The sequence below is a fragment of the Drosophila arizonae genome, chromosome 4 (genome assembly GCF_054131065.1).
Source record: "Drosophila arizonae isolate 15081-1271.41 chromosome 4, UAZ_ARI_1.0, whole genome shotgun sequence".
NCBI lineage: Eukaryota > Metazoa > Arthropoda > Insecta > Diptera > Drosophilidae > Drosophila > Drosophila arizonae.
Window position 1 is genome coordinate 19,259,279 of NC_142924.1, and position 20,742 is coordinate 19,280,020.

General features: G+C 41.8%; 3 protein-coding genes across 13 annotated transcripts; 2 read left to right on the top strand and 1 right to left on the bottom strand.

Moving 5' to 3' along the window:
* Positions 1–2,919, bottom strand: LOC108614238 (uncharacterized). Of its 10 annotated transcripts, none has more exons than XM_089467034.1 (6): positions 2,714–2,919; positions 1,914–2,145; positions 1,725–1,835; positions 1,214–1,518; positions 632–1,143; positions 1–554 (listed from the first exon to the last, which is right to left on the bottom strand). In XM_089467034.1, exons 3-6 carry the CDS (start codon positions 1,772–1,774, stop codon positions 201–203), a joined length of 1,221 nt encoding a protein of 406 aa, XP_089323160.1. In that variant the 5' UTR covers positions 1,775–1,835; positions 1,914–2,145; positions 2,714–2,919; the 3' UTR covers positions 1–200. The 10 variants fall into 10 exon arrangements, with proteins under 10 accessions (XP_089323160.1, XP_089323157.1, XP_089323163.1 ...); XM_089467031.1 differs by having other exon boundaries at positions 1,914–2,148; XM_089467037.1 differs by having other exon boundaries at positions 1–518; positions 1,914–2,148; positions 2,714–2,916.
* A 1,666-nt stretch (positions 2,920–4,585) lies between these two features.
* stwl (stonewall) lies at positions 4,586–11,618 on the top strand. Its single transcript, XM_018005259.2, has 2 exons — positions 4,586–4,912; positions 8,257–11,618. The coding sequence occupies exons 1-2, from the start codon at positions 4,768–4,770 to the stop codon at positions 11,226–11,228; spliced, it is 3,117 nt and encodes a 1,038-aa protein (XP_017860748.1). The 5' UTR covers positions 4,586–4,767; the 3' UTR covers positions 11,229–11,618.
* A 985-nt stretch (positions 11,619–12,603) lies between these two features.
* LOC108614239 (uncharacterized) lies at positions 12,604–13,892 on the top strand. Of its 2 annotated transcripts, XM_089467041.1 has the most exons (7): positions 12,604–13,059; positions 13,115–13,186; positions 13,248–13,298; positions 13,366–13,416; positions 13,477–13,527; positions 13,588–13,638; positions 13,709–13,892. In XM_089467041.1, the coding sequence occupies exons 1-7, from the start codon at positions 12,765–12,767 to the stop codon at positions 13,753–13,755; spliced, it is 618 nt and encodes a 205-aa protein (XP_089323167.1). In that variant the 5' UTR covers positions 12,604–12,764; the 3' UTR covers positions 13,756–13,892. The 2 variants fall into 2 exon arrangements, with proteins under 2 accessions (XP_089323167.1, XP_089323168.1); XM_089467042.1 differs by lacking the exon at positions 13,477–13,527 and having other exon boundaries at positions 12,606–13,059.
* Positions 13,893–20,742: the final 6,850 nt, after the last annotated feature.

A 20,742-nucleotide genomic window follows, 5' to 3' on the forward strand; every position in this document is an offset into this window, starting at 1 on the left:
TTTTTATATGAAAATATGTGTATTTAATGTAAATATTACATTTTAAAAATCGTAACGTCTTACAACTACAACTATACCCAAGTGGCAATGGGTATGTGGAAATTACTGTACAGCGTAAATTCGAAATGGTTAACACAGCGCCGTCTGCAGCTGCGGCCATCTTTGGGCATATATCTAGGCGATTCAATTGTTATACCTAATTAGAGATCTTTGGAGGGTTTGGGCGCCAGCTTGGGCAGTTGTAGCGAGCGACCCAACAGGCCCAGGTGCTGCACAGGAATGGTGGAGTGGGCGGCCTCGGCCTGGCCATTAGTGCGTGGTTGACCGTTCGCCTTTGTGCCGCCCTCAAATATTTCGCTCAGCAGCTCGTAGACGCGGCGCTTGAAGTAGAGTTTCTGATGGAAGTCCATGTGATTCATTTCGGGACGCAGGCCCTGCAGAAAGGCATCATCGAAGTCCGGAATGGAGGATTTGTTGTCAACGCTGTGTTCATCCGTGTCGGCGCCAACGGCAGCTGGCTGCTGTGAAAGGTGAGAGGGCAGAGGGGGAGGCAGCTGTAGTAGGGTATATAATATATACATATACATATATACATATATATATATATAAGATTTTTTATGCACATGCTTACATCGTTTGACTTGGTCGGCACATCGACGGCCATGCGTCGCCGCTTCTTGGGCGGGAAGGGGCAAGTTTGAGCCACTGAATTCGTCTGCAATAGATTTTTCGGCTTTTGTTCGTCCTCGTCGCTCCGTGGGTGCGACTCAGCCACTGGTTTGTTCTGCAACTGGCTGGCGACAAGCTCACGCGCATGCTCCTCAGCCACCCACTCCGAGCTGTCCGTACTGTTCTCGTTCTCGTGCTCGTCGCTGCTAAGCGAATGCTTGATGTGGACCAAAGCGCCCACATCCTCGTCGTCGTTGTCATCGTACTCGTCATTGTCGTCCCCTCTGCGATTGCTGCTGTCCCGCGAGCGTCGGCCCTTCACGGGCACCGGCACCCCGGGCGTGATGTGCTTCTTGAGGAACTCTAGCTCCTCGCTGAGGTAATAAGGCTTAACGCGATTCGAGCCGCGCTGCACATTGATGGATCGCGCAAAGCTAGTGCGTATATTCCTGAAGCGCTCCTTGCAATTGTCAACTGCAAGAAACATTAGAGTTTCAATGAAAATGAAAATCAAATTCTATATTGCACCAAAATCCAGACTTACCTGTATCATTCATCTCTTTGGATATCTCCACCCAGGCCTGTTCCACAAGAGATTTGCGCATGTACGCTGCATGGGAGCGATCGTACATGCAGGGATGCTGCTCCACCAGACGGCAGATCTTGGCATTCACTGCATGCAGCTCTGGTGTTATGGTCTTTGTGGTAAGCGTTGCCACATATAAGCGGCTGAGGTTCCTTTTGTTTGCTTTGATGCTGCCCGTGCTGCGTCGTGTGTTCATATTGTTGCTGTCGTTGTTGTTAATATTGTCGCCGCTGGTGCTGTTGCTGCAGATGTTGCTGCGTGCACTACAAAATAACAAAAACAACAAATATTTATTCGACTCGTCCGTCAACTGCGCAGCAACACACTCTCAAACCAAATTGCAGCTTGGTTGCGTCCGTTTCCACAGCAACAACTGTCAACGTCGCTCTCTGCGCTCTCTTTTCTTCACAGACACACACACACACATACGCAGAGACTCACTCACTCACTCAAGCAAGCCAAAACAAACCGTGGCGTGCAGGTGACAAGAGAAACGAATTCCAGTTGTTTCACGCTCATGCAGAAACTGTTTCGGACGTTTCTGTTGCCTGCAGGGCGCAACAGCTGTTTCGCGCGTTTTCTGCTGGATGCCAGCAACAATTATATTTATTGAAATCCGCCAGCTCTCGCGGTGCTGGCTTACATTATGCTCACCTACCTGCAGTTCGTTATGTCCGTTTCTTGCCTTTTCACTTGTTTTGTTGTTGCTGCTGCTATTGTTACTGTTGCTGTTGTCGCTGTGGCTGCTGCTGTTGCTGCCGCGGTGAAATTGCTGTTGCTGCTGCTGTTGTTGCTGAGTTTCGTTCGCACGCTCGCTCACACACTCTTACAGTTTATTTGGGTTAACGTTTGCTCTCGCGCTCACTCTCAGCAATTTACTGACGATGTTGCTGCTGTAAAGCGTTGATAAGAGAATTGAAAATGTGACAGTAAATGTAATGCCAATGTGTTTAGTTACTAGAATGTTCAACTATCAGCTGTCAAGTTTACGTTCCATAAATGGCATTTAGTCCATGCTTCACACACTGAACTTTATTGGCATCTACAATGAATACATGCATACAAACCATACATACACAAATGAATTTTTGTTGTCGTACACAGCTAGTTTGCCGGCAAAACGAAACTCAATCGCTACATAGGCGCTGTCAGCATAAACAAAAACACGAGGGGATCAGTAAAGTATTGTGTTAAAACACCCTTAAACCATTTATAAATTACACGACGCTACTGCTCACGCACACAATGACAACTGCTCTCCCAGAGAGAATGAAGAGCGGCGTTGCCAGCTTAAAAGTCGTTGCTACAGCGAGTCGTTTTACAATAATAACAGCTGGCAGTGATGTTCGATCGGCAGAGATATATGTATTGTAGAACTGGCTGTGTGATGTAGCCCTGGTCTTCAAGCGCTTAATAATACAGATATAACCGCGTTAGTCAATATATTAATTAACTCACCAAAGTATGAAGTAACGTTTACAGGGTTTTAACTGGCACAAAAACTAAAAATTTTAGCAAACTCCAGTTCAACCTTGATTTGGATATACACTCATGATGAAAATAATAAGTACACCCAAAAATTTTTGAAGATTCTGTCATAACTAATTCATTTTTGATATTTTTGAAAAAAAAATCAATGGTAACTTTAAGAGAGCAATCTGACAATATGATGCATGCAAAAAAAAAAATTATATTTCCCCCTAAATTCATAGTAGTCACAATAAACTGAAATGGGCCTGCTGAAAATAATAGGTACACTCCATTACTTCAGCCCGAAAAAAAAAGTTTAGAATAAGAATGATTTCTTTTATTGTTGTAAAATAGTAGGTAACCTTCCTACAGATGTTTGATGTAAAAAAAATTATCAATATCATATGTAGATGGGTCGAAATATTAATTGTTCGAGTCAGGAACGCAGAATTGCTAAAAACCTTCGAAGGAATGGCAAATCTTTGCGTGAAATTGCGAAACTGATGAACAGATCTCTTAGCGTTGTGCAAAATGCTTTAAAGATGCACAATAAAAAGCGAACACGTGGAAGTCCATCGAAAACCACACTAGAACTGGACCGACGCATTATAAGGATTGCAACTTTTCCGACCCTTTCAAATCTTCAAAGGTCATTGCTTCCGTAATAGATAATATTATTAATGCTTCTTCAATTAGGAGATGACTACATATGGCTAAACTATCAGGTCGTATCGAAAAAATGGTTGAAATCGATGCGCACCAAAAATTTTATGATGATGCAAAATTTTGCTAAAGACCACATCACCTGGGAAGGATCTGAAAGTCAAAAAAAAGTGGCGTATTACCCTATTTAACGACGAAACCAAAATTTGCCATTATAGAAATGACTATTCCATGCATGTAAGACTCCTCACATGTAAAGAATTCGATCCTCGCTACACAAAAAAAATAGTCAAGCATGTCGGTGGAACCATTATGGTGTGGGGCTCCTTCTGTATCGTCTGATTTTCCTAATATCTGACGTTATGAGAGTAGCAGACTACAGGGATATTTTCGAAAATATAATGTTACCATATGCTGAGGATAACATGCCTCTGCGCTAGGTTTGACAACAAGATAACGGCCCGAGACACTCGTCTACAATATAATAAGCTTGGCTCGAGGTTAGTAAGGTGGACACTCTCGCTTGGCCCAGTCATTCTCCTGATCTGAATCCAACCGAAAACGTGTGTAGTGCATTGATAAAGCAGATGGTAAAGAAAAAGTGTGACATTAAACGCCAAATAATGGACTGTGTCCAAGAAACCTGAAGGAAGATTACGAATGGGACCTGCCAAGCTTTAAATAGGAGTATGACCAATCAGATAAAAAATTTGTATGAAAATAAAAGAGGATATACAGGATATTAATCCAAAAATATAATAGCAAAAGATTTTGAATGATTTGAAAATCAAAAAATTAAATACATCTTACGAAAGTAAAGTGTACCTATTATTTTTGTCAAGCAAAAAAAGCTCCATTTTTGTTAATTTGTTTGTAACTTTTAAAAAAATAATATTTTTTTTTCCAAATTTATGTATTTTCATTAATATATACCTAATACACAAATGTGCATTTAAATTTTCATGTTAAGGGCAGTAGAAAAAATGTTTTGCTAAACTAAACTCAAAAAAGTTTAATTTTAAGGGGTGTACCTATTATTTTCATCATGAGTGTAAATAACAATTGAAGAATAATCGCCGACGGCAGCAACAATGCAACCCTCCCAGTTTGGCCTGCCAATTTAGCTGGCGTCTGCTACACCAACACCAATGCATTCGCCTCTCTCAGCACTCTCGCGCTCTCTGACGGAATGTACGTGAGAATGTATATGAGTGAATGCGTGCGTATGTGTGTGTGTCAGTTTCGCAGCTGTGTCAGTTCGTTTTACATACGACGCGTGTTGGTGTCGGCAAGTTTCTCGCTCGATTTGTATTTGCTGTGAAATAAATATAAAAACCAACTGAAATTGCTCGTTGGTGTGTGCGTGCTGTGGCTAAGCCATGTCTACATATAAATCAAATGTAAAATTGTGCCGCGCTATTGCAAATCAGCCGATATTGTATGATGAAAGTAATGAACATTATAGAAAAAGATTGCCTTCAGAGAATTGCTGGGATTTAGTCGCTGCAGAGTTGGGAGAGCCTGGTAAGTAGTGTTGCAAAGTGAGGCGTGCGCAATTGCGCTTATCGTTATCGTGTATCGGCTGCTTGGACAACTGTTGAAAGCGAGTTGGCAGCGCATGCAGTGCTGTTAAATGACCAAATCTAACATGCCAATTCAAATTGGAATTAACGGTGTAAACTTTTGAAATATATATTCGCCAATTAATAATTAATAAAATATGAATTATTTAGTATTTTTTTTTCGTATTGTATTGCTCTTTTTGTTATTCTATAGTCTTTGAAAATAAAAAATAAATATAAATTGAACTCTTCTAATTTATTAAAAAAAAAAAAAAAAAAAAACAGCTTAACAGCTGTTATTAAATAAATAAATTTAGTAAATACTTCTGCTCAGCTTGAACTAACATAGTTAAAAGCTCTGTATCTTTGAAAAATGTTATCGATAGTAATAATAATTTTAGTTATCGATTTATATATAATTGGTCGTCACTGTACTTTTGCAATTGCCATTTTGACAGCAGGGTTTTGTCTGTGAGCAGAAAAGTTTTCGTATCGAAATGTCGTGTGACTCTCAAGGTAAACACACAATTAAGTTTTGGGTTAGTTAAAAATTTGAAAAAGGTTATCATGCATAAACAGTTTGCCCTTGTTAGCAGCCATTTATATGTTTATTCAATATTTTTTTTTCGATAACAATATTTTAATAAACAATTAATTTCTATAAATTAATAAATGGTGAGGAGCTAGCTGCGTTTTCTTTAAATATAGTTGAAATTTACATTAAATTTAAAGTTTAATTAACAGTTTAATTAATAATCAAAATATATCAGTTTAAGTCTTTTTATTTTGAATTTAGATTTGTATCAATTTAATTTAAACATTTAGAGATCGTAATTCAATAATGTTCTAGGCTTCGTTATTGAATATGTCTGATCATATATCATAAATAAAAAAATTGGCTTTGGTAAAGAGTTTTCCGTCTAGTTTACTACATAGACGCATTATTGAAAGAATCAGTAATTATTCAAGAGTTAGCTGCTTTAATTTTAGACTAAACTAATTGGAAAGATAATTTCAGATTTTTTTGACTTAATATATAATTAAATTTGCATGCACAAATATTTAAACTTATAAATATAGATAAAAGAAAAAATAAATAATAAAAAGACAGAAATATATAAACATTGATAAATGAAAAAAAAATAATTAAATAAAAAAATATATATATTTATATATATATATAATAAGAAATAACATTTATATACATAATTTTTATATATACATAATTTTTTTATTAAATATATTATTTATTAATAAAAATATAAACACATAAAAACATGAAAAATGCCATATCCCTCATTCATTAATTTATCAATTAAACAAGTAAGAAGACTCTAGTCGAGACTGCTCGACTAGGAGATACCCTGAACCCTCTAAGCTGATATTCTAATCATTCTGCACTTCTTTTATGCACACATACATACAGATGCATCCACACGCACGCATATGCCTGCGCTCTGCTAACTGCGCAGTAAGCAGCGACTGCGCTTGGGCTGCGCTGCAATGTGGGCAATATTATGAAAATTTATTTGTCGAATAATTTCTTTTGTAAACATATGATCTTAATGAAACTTTCAGAGTGTAATCATATGGTAAATATGTGTGTACATTCCAGAGCACAAGTCTCTAGTACTTGAAATGCGTTTTTTACATATTGGGGGAGAAGGGGGCGTGGTATCCAAAATCTGTAAATTACAAAATCTTTGTATCGATTAACTTCATATACAACGCAAATTTGAAGACTCCAGGTCTAAAAATGTTCAAATTAGGCTAAAAAAACAAAATCAATTTTTCGATTATTCTCGATAAAAAAGTTATCGAACGATTTATCGAAAAAATAAAGCAAACTCGTACTGCGTATGCTACACACGAGTATGCGTGCCAAATTTCAGCTCTCTAGCTCTTATAACTTCTGAGATCGACGCACTCATACGGACGGACGGACGGACGGACGGACGGACGGACGGACGGACGGACGGACGGACGGACGGACGGACAGACGGACAGGGCTATATCGACTCAGCTCGTCACGCTGATCAAGAATATATATACTTTGTGGGGTCTGCCACGCCTCCTTCTGCCCGTTACATACATTTTCACAAAACCATTATACCCTGATTTCCCATTTTCAATGGGTTCAGGGTATAAAAAAAATAAATAAAAATTGATAATCAATTTATTACTCTTTTTATTCACTTGTTTTTAATTTGATATGTATATATTTTACACCCAACATAATTTTTTTGTTTTTAAAAATACAAAAATATTTTTTTTTTTTTTAAATACGTCTCGAAATATTCTATTTCATAGCAAATTCTCTTTGGCTATAATTTTTATATTATATCTAAAATAAATAAATAATGTTCATAAGGCAAAATGTACGCTATTATATTCTTATAAAGTGATGAAATGTTATACTCCTTTATGATATAATATTGTTCTTCATTTAGGGAAAAGAAATATTCTTATGGTCCACCTGTCTTAATATTTTTCGCTTATTTAATAAATATTAAGATACACTCTTTTGAAATATAAAAATTAGTATTTACAGAATTATTGAAGCCAGATTTCACATTTATAGAAAATGCACATTTATAAATATCAATAAAATGTATAAATAAAAAAAAATAATAATAATGCGGGACAGGAAGAGTACATTTATATCTTGCACATAGCTGTCCTATTTAACAAATTTATAAGATTTATGTATATTTTAATATTAGAGTCGATAAATTTTACTTCGCTTGTCTGGGAGGTAACTCCCACACATATAGACATTTGGGCTATATGAGTCGATTAGTGGGGTGCGGTAAATCATAATCAGATATTAATTTATGCAGCAATATTTATTTTATTTAATAAAAAATTGGAAATTGTATAGATGCTTTCGCTCTTATTTAGTATTATTTTTTTTATTTAATGAACAACAATATCCTTTTTTTTTTTGCTTTAGATATCGTAGTTTAATATCGGAAGACTTTAAAAGGCGTACAATTTTTCGAAAGAAAACCCTGAAATAAGAATTTTTGTCAAGGCTGACACTTGAGTAATTCGAAATCGAATGTGTTTACATTTATGACACTTATTGAGTTAGGATTAGAGCTAAGATATTGCGGTCGCGTCTTAAGCTGAACATCTGTTTGGTTGCCTAGCCCTTTAGCGCAGGTAGCTATGTAAAATCCACCCACCCAGGCAACTGTTCAATTACCTAGGCGCCTGTCCCTCCCTCCCTCTCTCTCTCACTCTCTCTGCTAATTCCCAATGCATCTATATATATATCTCCCTCTCTCACTCTCTATGTCTCAGCGGATAAGTGCAAGCGTCGCTGGCGTCAGATTCGTAACGATTACGTGCGTTGGATATCATCGGACAATCAGCGTCAGCGCAACGGACAGAAGCGTCCAGGGTTTTACTTGGCCGACGAGCTTCAGTTCTTGAAACCGCATCTGTTGCTTGTCGATCGCGAGAGAGATTCGCCGGAGAGTGAGCGCGGTAGCGAGCGAGATAGCAAGAGCAAGAGCAAAGAGCCAGCGATTGAGGAATATAAAGGCAAGCAAAAGGACATTGACGAGTCAGTGGAGGAGCAGCCGCTGGCCAAGCTCAAGCAGACGGCTAAAGAAAAAGAACTAGAGAAAGAGAAAGATAAAGACAAAGAGAAAGAGAAAGCAAAACAGGAAGACAAAGAAAAAGAGAAAGAGAAAGATAAAGATAAAGACAAAGTCAAGGAAAAAGATCAAGCTAAGGATAAAGCCACAGATAAACGAGCGGATAAGGAGCAAAAGTCTCGATCAGAGGACCCCGCCACGCCCACATCCCCCGTGGACTCGCCCGTGGGCAGCTCGAAGCAGGAGTTTTTCATCAAGCAGAGCAACAGCAATAATCTCTCCAATTGCCTGATCATTGGCGTGAAACCGGCCGGCTCCTCGGCTAGCGACTCACCACTGCTCGACTCAATGGCGGACGACAGCGCCGACGAGACCGCCAGCATGGGCGGCGGGCGGCGTTTGCGGCGTGGCGCCAACCGCACCAAGAACCCGGCCATACAGAAGGCGACCGTCGAGCAGCGCCTGACGCGCCTGCAGCGTCGCAAATCCATGACCATGGCGGCGGCAAACAGTTTGATGAGCTCCACGTCGCCGGTGAAGATGACGCCGGTGCCCCGGGCCAGTATGCCCGCCAGCACCACCGCCAACACCAATGCCAACGCTGGGCAGCCTAAGGCGGCCAATAAGGCGCCCGCCAAGCCAGCGCTGGCTGGCGCCCGGGATGACATATTTCCACGGCCGAGGGCCGCAGCTCCGGTCAACCAGCAGGTGGTGCTCGCTCGCCATCCCGGCGTGCCGCTCCAGATGCCACCAAAGTTGCAGCCGCCGCAGGGCGTGCAACTCATGCCGCCACGTCATAACTACGGCACTGGACGTCCGCCGGGCCCGGCACGGCTGGCGGCCAATGCGCAGGCCAAACGTCTGCTGGCTGGAGCTACGCCACCCGGACCACGGGTCAACTTCGCCGGGCAACAGCGCCCGCCGGCGCCGCTCAACGATGGCTTCAAGTCGCCCGCAACCAGCTCGGCGCCAACCTCGCAGGCTCAGGCTCAGGCTCAGCTGCAGCAGCTACAGCCACAGCGGGTCGTCTCCTCGAGCAACACTCTGGTGATCAGCACCACCAACAACAGCTCGACGAGCAGCTCGAGTTGCATAAACAGCATGGCCAACATGGCCAGCACGTCCAACGTGGTGAGCATGGTCGGCTTGGCTAGCATTGCCAGCTCCAGCTGCGGCTCCAATTCCAATTCCACTCCCAGCTCGAGCTTTGCCACACAGACAGCCTCGATCACCGCCTCGCCGATTGTGAGCACCACCCCACCCACCATAGCGCTGATCAAGCGCTGTGAGCGGGGCAACCAGACCGAGTGCCAGGACATCTTCTCGGACGAGCACTTCTTGGAAATGGTGCGGCCGCAGATGAAGGAGATGAATCCGCGCCAGAAGATGCACTTCAAGCAAAAGATCTTCCAGGCCCTGATCGAGATCTTTGACGATGCCACCGACTTTCCAGCCAGCGGCGAGGTGCAGCACTTCAATATAAACACCCCGTCGGGGTTCGATCATGTCACCGACGATGAGCTGCGTCTCATACGGGAGCTGGTCAGCATGGTGGGTGCTGCCAAGCATTCAGCCGGCATACCCATGCCCAGCTCCAGTTCCAGCTCTGGCACGCCGTTGATGGCACAGCGTCTGGCCACCCCCAAGACGCCAAGCGTGGCGGCGAATGCCTTGAAGCCAACCCTAACAACGCCTCAAGGCGACGAGAAGAAACTCTATCGCATCATGAAGATGAACAACTATACCAAGATCGTGCCCAGTCCATCATCATTGACGGATCAGCGCAAGGACAGCGTCGACAGCATCAGCAGCAGCTGCACCATTCCATTGGCCAGCAGCTCCTCTCTCAGCAACAAGTTCGCCGTGCCCGGCGTGGGAGTCAAGGCCGTGGCCCGTCCGCTGGATCCCTTGAACCAGCTGTTCGGTCAGGGCGGCAAGCCAGCGGCCGGTACGGGTATCTCCCCCAAGGAGCCCATCCTGGTGCGCCAAATGGGCCGACGCTATTCGGTCTGCGGTGGCGGTGGTCCCACCAACTCCTTGGGCGTCAATGGAGTCAATGCCAGCAGCGCCAACATCGACGTGGCCGTGCTCAAGCGTCGCATCCCGCCCGTTGCACAGCCCATGGCGGCGCCTGTCCAGCGGCCCCGCTACTCGCCCAACTCCCAGCCGCCGGCCAACCCGGCGGCCAACAGCCTGCTGATGCGCCGCGTCAACGCCAACGGCGGCCAGCGCCAGGCGTCGCCGCTGTCGGCGAGCGTCGTGCCCCAGAAGACGCCGCAGATTGCGAGCATCCAGGGCAACGTCTTCAACGAGTTTGCCACGCCCACGGCAGTAAGGGGCGGCAGCGGCAGCGGCAGCGGCTCACCAAGTGGCATCTCCCCAGGCATGCCGCCGCTCAAGCGTGCCATGATCGTGGCCAATGCCAAGAACACAGCACAGCCAAAGCCAACGACGACCCTGGCTCGCACCCAGGTGAGCCCGGTCAGCGGCCAGGCAAGGTCGCCCAGCCAGTCGCCCGGATCAAATGTGGCCAATCTGTTGGCCGAGCCACGCCCAGTGGTGCCCAATGCCGACATGGCCGGCACTATTGCAGCGGATGACTTCGACATGGGTCGCCTAAAACGGGAGCCACTGGACCCCGAAGATACGGCGGTCGACATACTGGGCCTATAAAGAAGCCAAAAAATAAAATATATATAGAATAAGAATGAAAAGTTAACAACAACAACATGAAAATGAAAACTAATTCCATGGAATTCCCTATTTTTTGCTTTTTACTTTTGAAATTGAAAATGAAAATGAACTTTACTCGAAATATTAATTTGCCAATCTCTTAATTTCTATTACATTACCATTTACCATTTAAGCACACTTACATGTGAAGTATCTATGAATTTATATTATTCAAGCCAATCCCTTGAGAGTTTCGAATATGCCTTCAGTTCTCGTAGATAACTACACAAAGACATAAACACACACACACATATATATATATATGAATATATATAATTTTTTTTTTCATGAACTATATTGAATAAAAATGTATTATTGTTAACTGAAAAACAGTTTTTATTTGGGCTTTGAGGGTTTTAGGGTTGGCTAGGTAAACAAGATCGTCGCTTGCTCAGGTAGGCCAAAGAGAGCAGAAAAAGGTCGAACAGAATGTCTAGGTGTGGTAAAGAGAGAGATGACTATATTATTTGCATGACAAATAGATCTTTTGGGCTTACTGTTAAGATCGAGGATAACCTGGAATGTAGAATGTACATAAGCAACTGCGCTTCAATGAGAGACTTGACAGAAGGCGGATATGTAAGAGATCTATTGTATATGAAGAGATCATAATTGACAGCTTAAAATGTAATATATATATAATGAACGATCAGTAGCACTCAAGGAAATACTAATAGTTGACATTGGACAGCTTCATATGTTAATCTTTGCCTTCAAACCCCTTTTAAATATTTTAAGAAATTTTTGTTGTCAATGCAATAGAAGTATTCTATCTTGCTCTAGGACAATTAGATCAAACATATGCGGAAAAGTATAAAATGACTGTGGGTTATTAAATCTATTTAAAATTTGATTGATCTATGTAATCTAGCTCTTAGTTTGCGCTTTTCAGCGATCAGAGTCGAACTTACAAACGACTGATCCTTAAATAGAGAGCAAGAACAAGTATGAACATCATTGTAGGGTCTATAAGAAATAAAGGCCTAATAAACTCATTTAGATATTCTTAAGATCAAAGATCAGTGATTAAGCAGCTAATGAAATTAGACAATTGTGTAAACTATTGGAACATATACACATATATATTGTTTATGTAAACCCAATGGCTTTATGATAGTTAAGCCTTCCGTTCCCACTTTCAAGATCAGCAGACTTGATAGCGAGTCACCCATATAAAACCCACTTGATTTCGTGTGAAGCACACGACACAGCTGAATTCTACAAATACATATAGACAATGTAGGCCTGGGCATATACAATATTTTTATAGCAGGCCCCTAAATACACGCCAGTCTAGAATCTTATCTGAAGAGCCAACACAACAGCACAACAGCACACCAGGCAGCAGCTTGTAAATTAAAATATTAATAATATTCGATAACAATATAGCTGGCGAACTGTGGGCTAGCAGTGGTATATATAAACACATTCGCGATCGGCTCGCACGTTTAGTTAACTAAAGAAGAATCCGCCGCAATGAAATACTACGCGATCTGTGCCCTGCTGCTCGTGCCCCTCGTCTATGGCGCTGCCGTGCCCAGGACTGAGAATGCCGATGTGGATCTGGTGCCCGACATGTCCACAGCCGAGGATGGCAAAATGATCGCTCTGGTGCCCGACATGTCGGTGGCCAGCGATGCGTACTCGAATGCCCAGCCCAGCAAGCGTCACGTGCCGCCCTTCCGCTTCATGAACGAGCAGATGGAGAACAACGCTGACATTGACCTGATTCCCGATATGTCCGTGGCTGCCGATGCTGAGGATAACGAAGGTGAGTCAGTCGATCTGTGATCTTTGAGTGAGTTCTTAAACATGGATCATATTAGTTCCCGAGGCTATGTCTGCTGACGCCGATCTGATTCCCGATATGTCCGTTGCCTCCGATGGCGAGGATCAGGGTGAGTAGTTTCCGAACCTCTTTCTGATAGACTTCCACATAAAACTCATTTTCTGGCACAGTCGCCGCTGTGGTGCCCGACATGTCTGCCGCCTCCGAAAGCGAGGATCATGGTAAGTAGCTAGCTGTAACCCTTTTATATAAAACTGCCCAACTTGAATTACTTTTCTGGATGAATAGTTGCCGCTGTGGTGCCCGATATGTCCGTGGCTTCCGACGCTGAGGATCAGGGTAAGTTCCGAGATATTCCTTTTCTGCTAGACTTTCACTTAGAGTCCGTTTCTGATCTAGTCGCCGCTGTGGTGCCCGATATGTCCGTGGCTTCCGACGCTGAGGATCAGGGTAAGTTCCGAGATATTCCTTTTCTGCTAGACTTTCACTTAGAGTCCGTTTCTGATCTAGTCGCCGCTGTGGTGCCCGATATGTCTGCCGCTTACGAAAGCGAGGACAACGGTAAGTATTAGACTCCTGGCCTCGTCCTAGAGATCTAAACTCCAACTTAAATTCAAATCCTTCCGAATAGTTGCCGCCTTGGTGCCCGACATGTCCGTGGCCAGCGATGCTGAGTAAAGCTGAAGTTCGAGCTTCCGCTTTCTGCTCTGAGCACCATCCAAACCCTCCCCAACTCACTCCTGTTTTTTGACTGTGTATTGTATATTGTATTTTTTAAGTTTTTATCGGCAGCATTAATAAATTTATATGGCTAAGCGTTTGGTTGTTTTCTTTTCTTTATTTATTGCTGATAAAACACTGTTCGAGAGCTCCGAAAACATTTCGTGATTTTAATTAAATATGATTTATTGTCAGTTTCCCTCAATTATCTGACAGCGATAAGCTCATGCCTCAAGTGTGCTTCGACACGGACTGACGACTCCATTTAAAGATCTGCATTATCTCTCCAAAAAGTCTTGGCCCTGGGTTGACTACATATGTTTGGCTGGTAAGCAATCGTAACTTTGCTTTAATTGGATTATTTTATTAATTTTGAGTGTTATATTTTGTGGCCTACCTTTCTGTTCTAGTTTTTAAGTTCTTAACTCTCGCCTGCATCATAAGATAATTTCTGCATTCATTAATAAAAGGTTGTTTTTCGTAAGCCATATTACTTAAGTACCTATTACGTAAAACATTACGTAGTGCCTATTACGTAAAAAACTTTACGTTGTGCGTATGACGTTAAGCATATTACGTTAACTATGTTGATTACGTAGTACCTACTAAGTATTATTACGTAAGTCATATTACGTAGTCATACGTACTACGTAAAGTGTTATAGTTCAAACTTCGTAATCATACTACGTAGTACAAACTACGTAAATCATATTACGTACGCCATTTTACATATATAAGATTAACGGATCTTATATATATCACGTAAGATATGTTACGTAAGGCATATTACGTAGTACCAATTACTTAATAATAAGTTTTACGTAAAACCTATTACGTAATACGTAAAACATATTAATTCATATTATCTTTGACTTCATTTCTTCTGATCTGATCTAATGCTGATTTCGCATTTTCTAAAATAATGCTTTATTTCCTTCATCCTACAATCCACTCTTAGCATATATATTACGTAAAGCATATGACGTAGTATATATTACGTAAAACATTGTGTAGTACCTATTACGTAAAGCATTTTAACTTATCTTTGACTACTGCTGAATACTTTATTTCTTTCGTCCTAAAACACACCTTAGCTGTCTATTGCATTTATTTTCTGTACGTAACTTTTCGTAAATAATCCCAATTGTATATTACTTTTTGCATTCATTCCCAATAAACAGCTCTTTCCTGAGATTATTTGTCCTAACATCATTTGCCTGCCGTTGCTAGCGATCCCAACTTTGTGTTGAGCACATCTATCTCTCTATCTCCATCCCTCTCTCTCTCTCTCTCTTCGTTTCCAGTCACACAACAACAAATTAGCCTCAATTTCGCTAGGCAATTACATTACATTTAGCTACCTAAAAAAAAGAGAGCGAGAAAAAAACTGATTAGTTTTGCGTCATGGCCGCAGAGCTACGTTTAGGTTTCCCGTTTGAGCTAACAAAATGAGTTTTTTTCTGTGCCTTTGTGTCCGTTGGCTATTAATAAAAAGGAATTAACGGCAAAAACCGGACCCACGCAGAAAGCGGCCGTGATCCCAATGAGGCGCTTGCCCATAAACAACCAGCCAGGCAGCCGGGCCAGGCCACTCAGCTGGCCAGCGCATAGGTTAATGGGGAAGAGAGGAGTAAACATCGCTCCCCCTCTACCTGCCTTCGTCCCCCTCTGTCTACCTCTCTCGCTCTCTTCCACCCCCCTCGTCTATGTGTTGTCTTGTTGTCGTTGTGATTTTCACACAAAAGCGCTAAAGCGGCTACTAAATTACGTGCTCATGTGTTCTAGTTCTGGAGGCAAACGCCAAAGCGACGCGACATCGACCACTGTCACGGCACCACCCGCCCGCCCACGCCCGCAACTGTTGGATAGGCCAAATCGCATTTGGTGCGCTAATGAACCGCAGTGCAGCCCAACCAGACCAGAAGCAAAGCCAAAACCAGAACTGGACCAGACGAGGAGTCCACATCCACATCCACATCTACATTTACATCCACATTGATGGCGACATTGGCTACGTTTGGTTCAACTACCTCTAGCCGCATATTTAAGCGCAAAAAAAAAATATACCGTTTAAAAGTGTAACAATGCTGTTAACTATTGCGCTGCGCTGTTCTCTTTCTCTCTCTCTCTCTCTCTCTCACACCACTCCGCCACCATTGGAGGCGTGGCACGCCGACTGACCCCAGGCTAGCAACAAAAGCCGCTTGATTAAACTGCATTTGTGTGATATGCTCGCATATGCACGTATGTATGTGTGTATGTGTATGTGTCAGCAGTCGGTCAAAACTCCTAAGAGGCTAGAACGATCAATTGATGTAATTGAGTACATGAAGTGCGCGCTCATCAACTTCTATTTATATGTATATATATATATATATTATATATATATGTATGTATGTAGCTACAATATGTGCCTAACAACATAGAGGCGAATGCATATTCTATAATTCTGTTGCTCGAACTTCTATATTTACATACACACAGATAATTAACAGAAATATTCAGCTGATAACGCTTCGTCTCACTCGCACTCTATAACTTCCACTCTCTGGGCTTCACACTCTCTGCTTCACACTGGGCTCTTCCATGCGATTTGCACTCACGCAAACTATGCCCGACAATAAGTCCCGCTAGCCTTGACTCTTTGCTCTCTTACATTTCTCATGGCCTTTTTTTTGCATTTGCTCTATATAACGCTGCAAAGCTGGAGCTATTAATAAAGTTTTCGCTCAAGTGCAGCCACAAGAAAAAAATGGCTGAATAAAATGTGCACAAATAATTGCCAACTGCTTCGAATATTAAAGTGTTTGTGAGTGCGTGTGCTGTGCGGTTGTGTTTGTGTTTGCTTATTGACGGTTTACTTATTTCTTTATATTCGTGTCCGGCAGAAAAGTTGCACAGAAAGTTCAAAGGCAAAATGCAGCGCAGGCAAAGCAGAAAGCAAAGTTAAGTTTTGTTAAGGAAACGAAATGAAATTTTGCCCAAAAAACTAAAAGTGAAGCGATATGCATAACAACAAAAGTGACGCCCAACCCCTGCCCCGCGCACCCTTTCTCTCTCTCTCACTACTCTCTCTATTCAACTTCAGGCTGAGAGTGAATAAGAGGCAGCGGCGAAATAAATGAAAATGCAAAAGTGGAAGAAGTAAAAAGTTTTGTAATATGCCGCCAGCCGCTCAACGCAGAGCAGTGAAGCTTTAGGATCTGCGGCAGAGGCAGCCAGAGCGGAAGCAGAGAGCAGCGGACTAGTGCAGCAACAGCTGCAAAGTCACAGCACATCAACAATTGAGAAGAGTGCGAGCATTGAAGAAGAGTAAGTAAGAGAAGTTATTCACTGTTGCTTCCCATTTTGCATTTCCATTTCCAATTTAAGTTTGCAGTTGACTCATATAAGCATAATAACAACATTAACAAGTAAGAAAGCTCCAGTCGAGACTGCTCGACTAGGAGATACCCTGAACCCTCCAAGCTGATATTCTAATCATTCTGCACTTCTTTTATGCACACATACATACACATGCATCCACACGCACGCATAAGCCTGCGCTCTGCTAACTGCGCAGTAAGCAGCGACTGCGCTTGGGCTGCGCTGCAGTGTGGGCAATATTATGAGAATTTATTTGTTAAATAATTTCTTTTGTAGACATACGATCTTAATGAAACTTTTAGAGCGTAGTCATATGGTGAATATGTGTGTATATTCCAAAGCCCAAGTCTCTAGTATTTGAAATACGCTTTTTACAAAAGTGATGGTGAGGGGGTGAATTTAAGGGTGGGGGGTAAATTTTAACAAAAATCGAAATTGTATAAATTGCATATAAGCATACATTAAAAATTTGGAGACTCTAGCAATAAGGGTGTAGAAAATATAATTTTATAACTGCTTTTCGATAAGGTTTTTTATCGATAAAAAAAGATCGGGATGGGTTATCGATTTTTAATGATAAACTTGATATGCGCGCTGTAATTACGGACATTTTAAAAAAAATTTGAAGTCTCTAGCTCTTATATCTTCTGAAATCGACGCGTTCATACATACGGACGGACGGACGGACGGACGGACGGACGGACGGACGGACAGACAGACGGACAGGGCCAAATCGACTCAGCTCGTCGCCCTGATCAAGAATATATATACTTTGTGGGGTCTGCCACGCCTCCTTCTGCCTGTTACATACTTTTAACAAAACCATTATACCCTGATTTCCCATTTTCAATGGGTTCAGGGTATAAAAATAATACAATTATTAGTTCAGCTCAACTATTTTGTGTATATTTAGTTGTTGATCAGATAAGATTGTAAAACAATGCTAGATTTTAAAGCACATGCACTGTCAACTGGAGAGACAAAGATAGCAGCTAAACGACGACAGTTGCTAGTAGTGTAGGTTGCTAACAATAGATGGCGCCACAGCAAGAACAAAGAGTGGTAGATAAGTTAAACAAACAACAACAAGCATTGTAGGTAACGCGCGAAATTTGAAACTCCTTCTAGACACACAAAATGAAATTGTCAAAACAAAGTTTTGTCAGAGCAACCAGGGAGGGGAAAAGCAGCGGGAAGTGTTGTGCAGCTAAGCAGAGAAACATGCCAAAGTGACGCATGACAGCCGAAAGTGGCCAAGCGATTAGTTTAAATGCCAAAAGCAGAAACCACAACCGAGAGACTGCAATGTCAATTTACAGCAATGTCATTCTGACAGTCTCAAGCCATAGCCAGAGAGGAAGACAGCGGGAGGTAGCCAGAAAAATTGACAAAAATTGTAAAGAAGACACATGTACACGCTCACACATATACATATGATATCAGAATGAGAGCTGATGTAAGTGTATTTCATTCAAGAGAAGACCGAATGCAAGGAAATGGAAATGGTCAAGCTCAAGTTGTTGTTGTTGTGTTAGTTGTTGAATTCCGTTGTAATCAGCTTAAAGTCGCCTTTATTGCTTTATTGCAGCTCTTACCGCCAGATGGCGCTCAGCACAACACATTAGAGTGCGAAAAAAGACAAATAAAACACTAACAAGTCTTACAAAACACGTTTTGGCTTTTATTTTCGTTTTCATTTATGTGCACACATTTTTCGTTTGGTGTCAGCGCATCTTCCATTTATTGAGACCTGTGCGGTGGTCTCCCACTGTACTTGTGTAAAAGAGACAAGCTGTTGCGGTGTGACAGAAGAGAGGGAAAAACAATATGGTGGCTGGAAGCGTGATTACAGCTGTTATTGCTTTCCGTTATGATGTTGTTTTTATTTTGTAGTTTGTTTTTTTGTTTTGTTTTTTTTTTTTTTTTACTTTAGATTAAAAGTAAAGTGAGAGCGTTAACTTTTATGACGAGCCAGGGGGAAATTGTAGAGGGAAAATATAATTGAAAATAATTCCATTAGATCTCTTCTACTCTGTCTTTATTTAAATTTCTGTATAAATAATATTTTTATTTATGTCTAGCTGTGGCTTTATCCGACATGTGTCACTTTTTAATAAACTTTAAATATGTCTGATCGCATTTATCATTCTGCCACCCGCTCTCTTGACTTTAATCAACATTCATTTAAATAATGCCATTGAAAATAATGGGAAATTCTCATGAATTTTGCATAACATGCGAAATTAAGTAAATAAATCAATTCCACACCGCAAGCTGAAATGTCATTTGGTAATCATAAATAAAAATACATTAATAAATGTGAATGTGAATAAAAAAAACAAAATTGAAAGCGTACGACTGTCAAAAAGAGAAACACCAACGATTTTCCCATAAAAAATAAATTATTTTCCCATAGAAAATATAATTTTTGCCATGATTTTCCATTCTTTTATTTATTTTATGGCATCAAACGTATTCGTGACGTTTCATCTTCGTGTGGGTGCCTTTGTCTATTTTTTCTGTTTTTTTTTTTTTTCTTTGGCAATAATAAATTTAATTAGCTAACGATTGGCCGTTGACTAACTGTGGGAGTGAGAGCGAGACGGGGCCAATCGGCTCAAAGTTCAAGCGTCAGTTGCTGCTGCTTTGACATTTAGCGCTTACGTTGGCAGACGTGATGTTCGCTATCCCGCTCCCACTCCCATCCTCCTGCCATCACTCAGCTCACTCTTATTCAGCTATGCTCTGCTCGTTCAATGCAGATTTTTGTTCGTGTTCGTTTTCGTTTTCTTGTGTCTTGCTAACCGTAAATATTTTATTAGACTCGGTGTGCAAATTTAACACCGCATCAAAAATGTGACTCAAAGAGCGGGGAGAGAGAGAGAGTGTGAAGAGAGCGTGCCACTGCTGGCAGCGTCATTTGCCAGGCTTAACAATTGCGACCATAAACATTTAGCTGTAAATTTCCTGGCACCTTTTAACACTTCCAAGCGGCGGCAGTAGAAGAAGCAGCTGCTGTGCATATTGTTGGAAAGAGACGGCAAGTGAAAAGAGTAGTAACTTTTTGAATGCGCTCTTCACACAAATTTTGACAGCAAATGAGTTGCACTCAGATGGTGATTATCTGTTCGGAGCTTCATTTCCAATTGGACTCTAAGTGGAATTCTTGTTACATGAATATTTCACCAGACTTGAACCCGCATTGTCTTTTTTCGAACTATGTATGTAGTTGCAGCTCATGCAACATATGCAAAACACACACACACAGCAATGTCACTCAATTAACAACTGGCTAACACATGCAGACGCTTTACAACACTGGTTAGCAAACCAGGTGCATATTTGCTTTTCTTATCTATACAAGTGTGTGTGTGTGTGACTGTGTGGAACTATGTGCCACAAAGTGCTACTGCAGCTGCGCCTCTTCATTTGCCACATTTGAATCCTTCGCCCCGCCCACAGCTCCCATGGCCGATAAGTTGCCTCTGACTGCAGTCAATTAAGTCGCCATCTCTCGCCTCGTCGCACGTAGTCTCACCTGTTCGTTTTTACCTGGCTGTCTGTAGTTTCTGCTCTTTA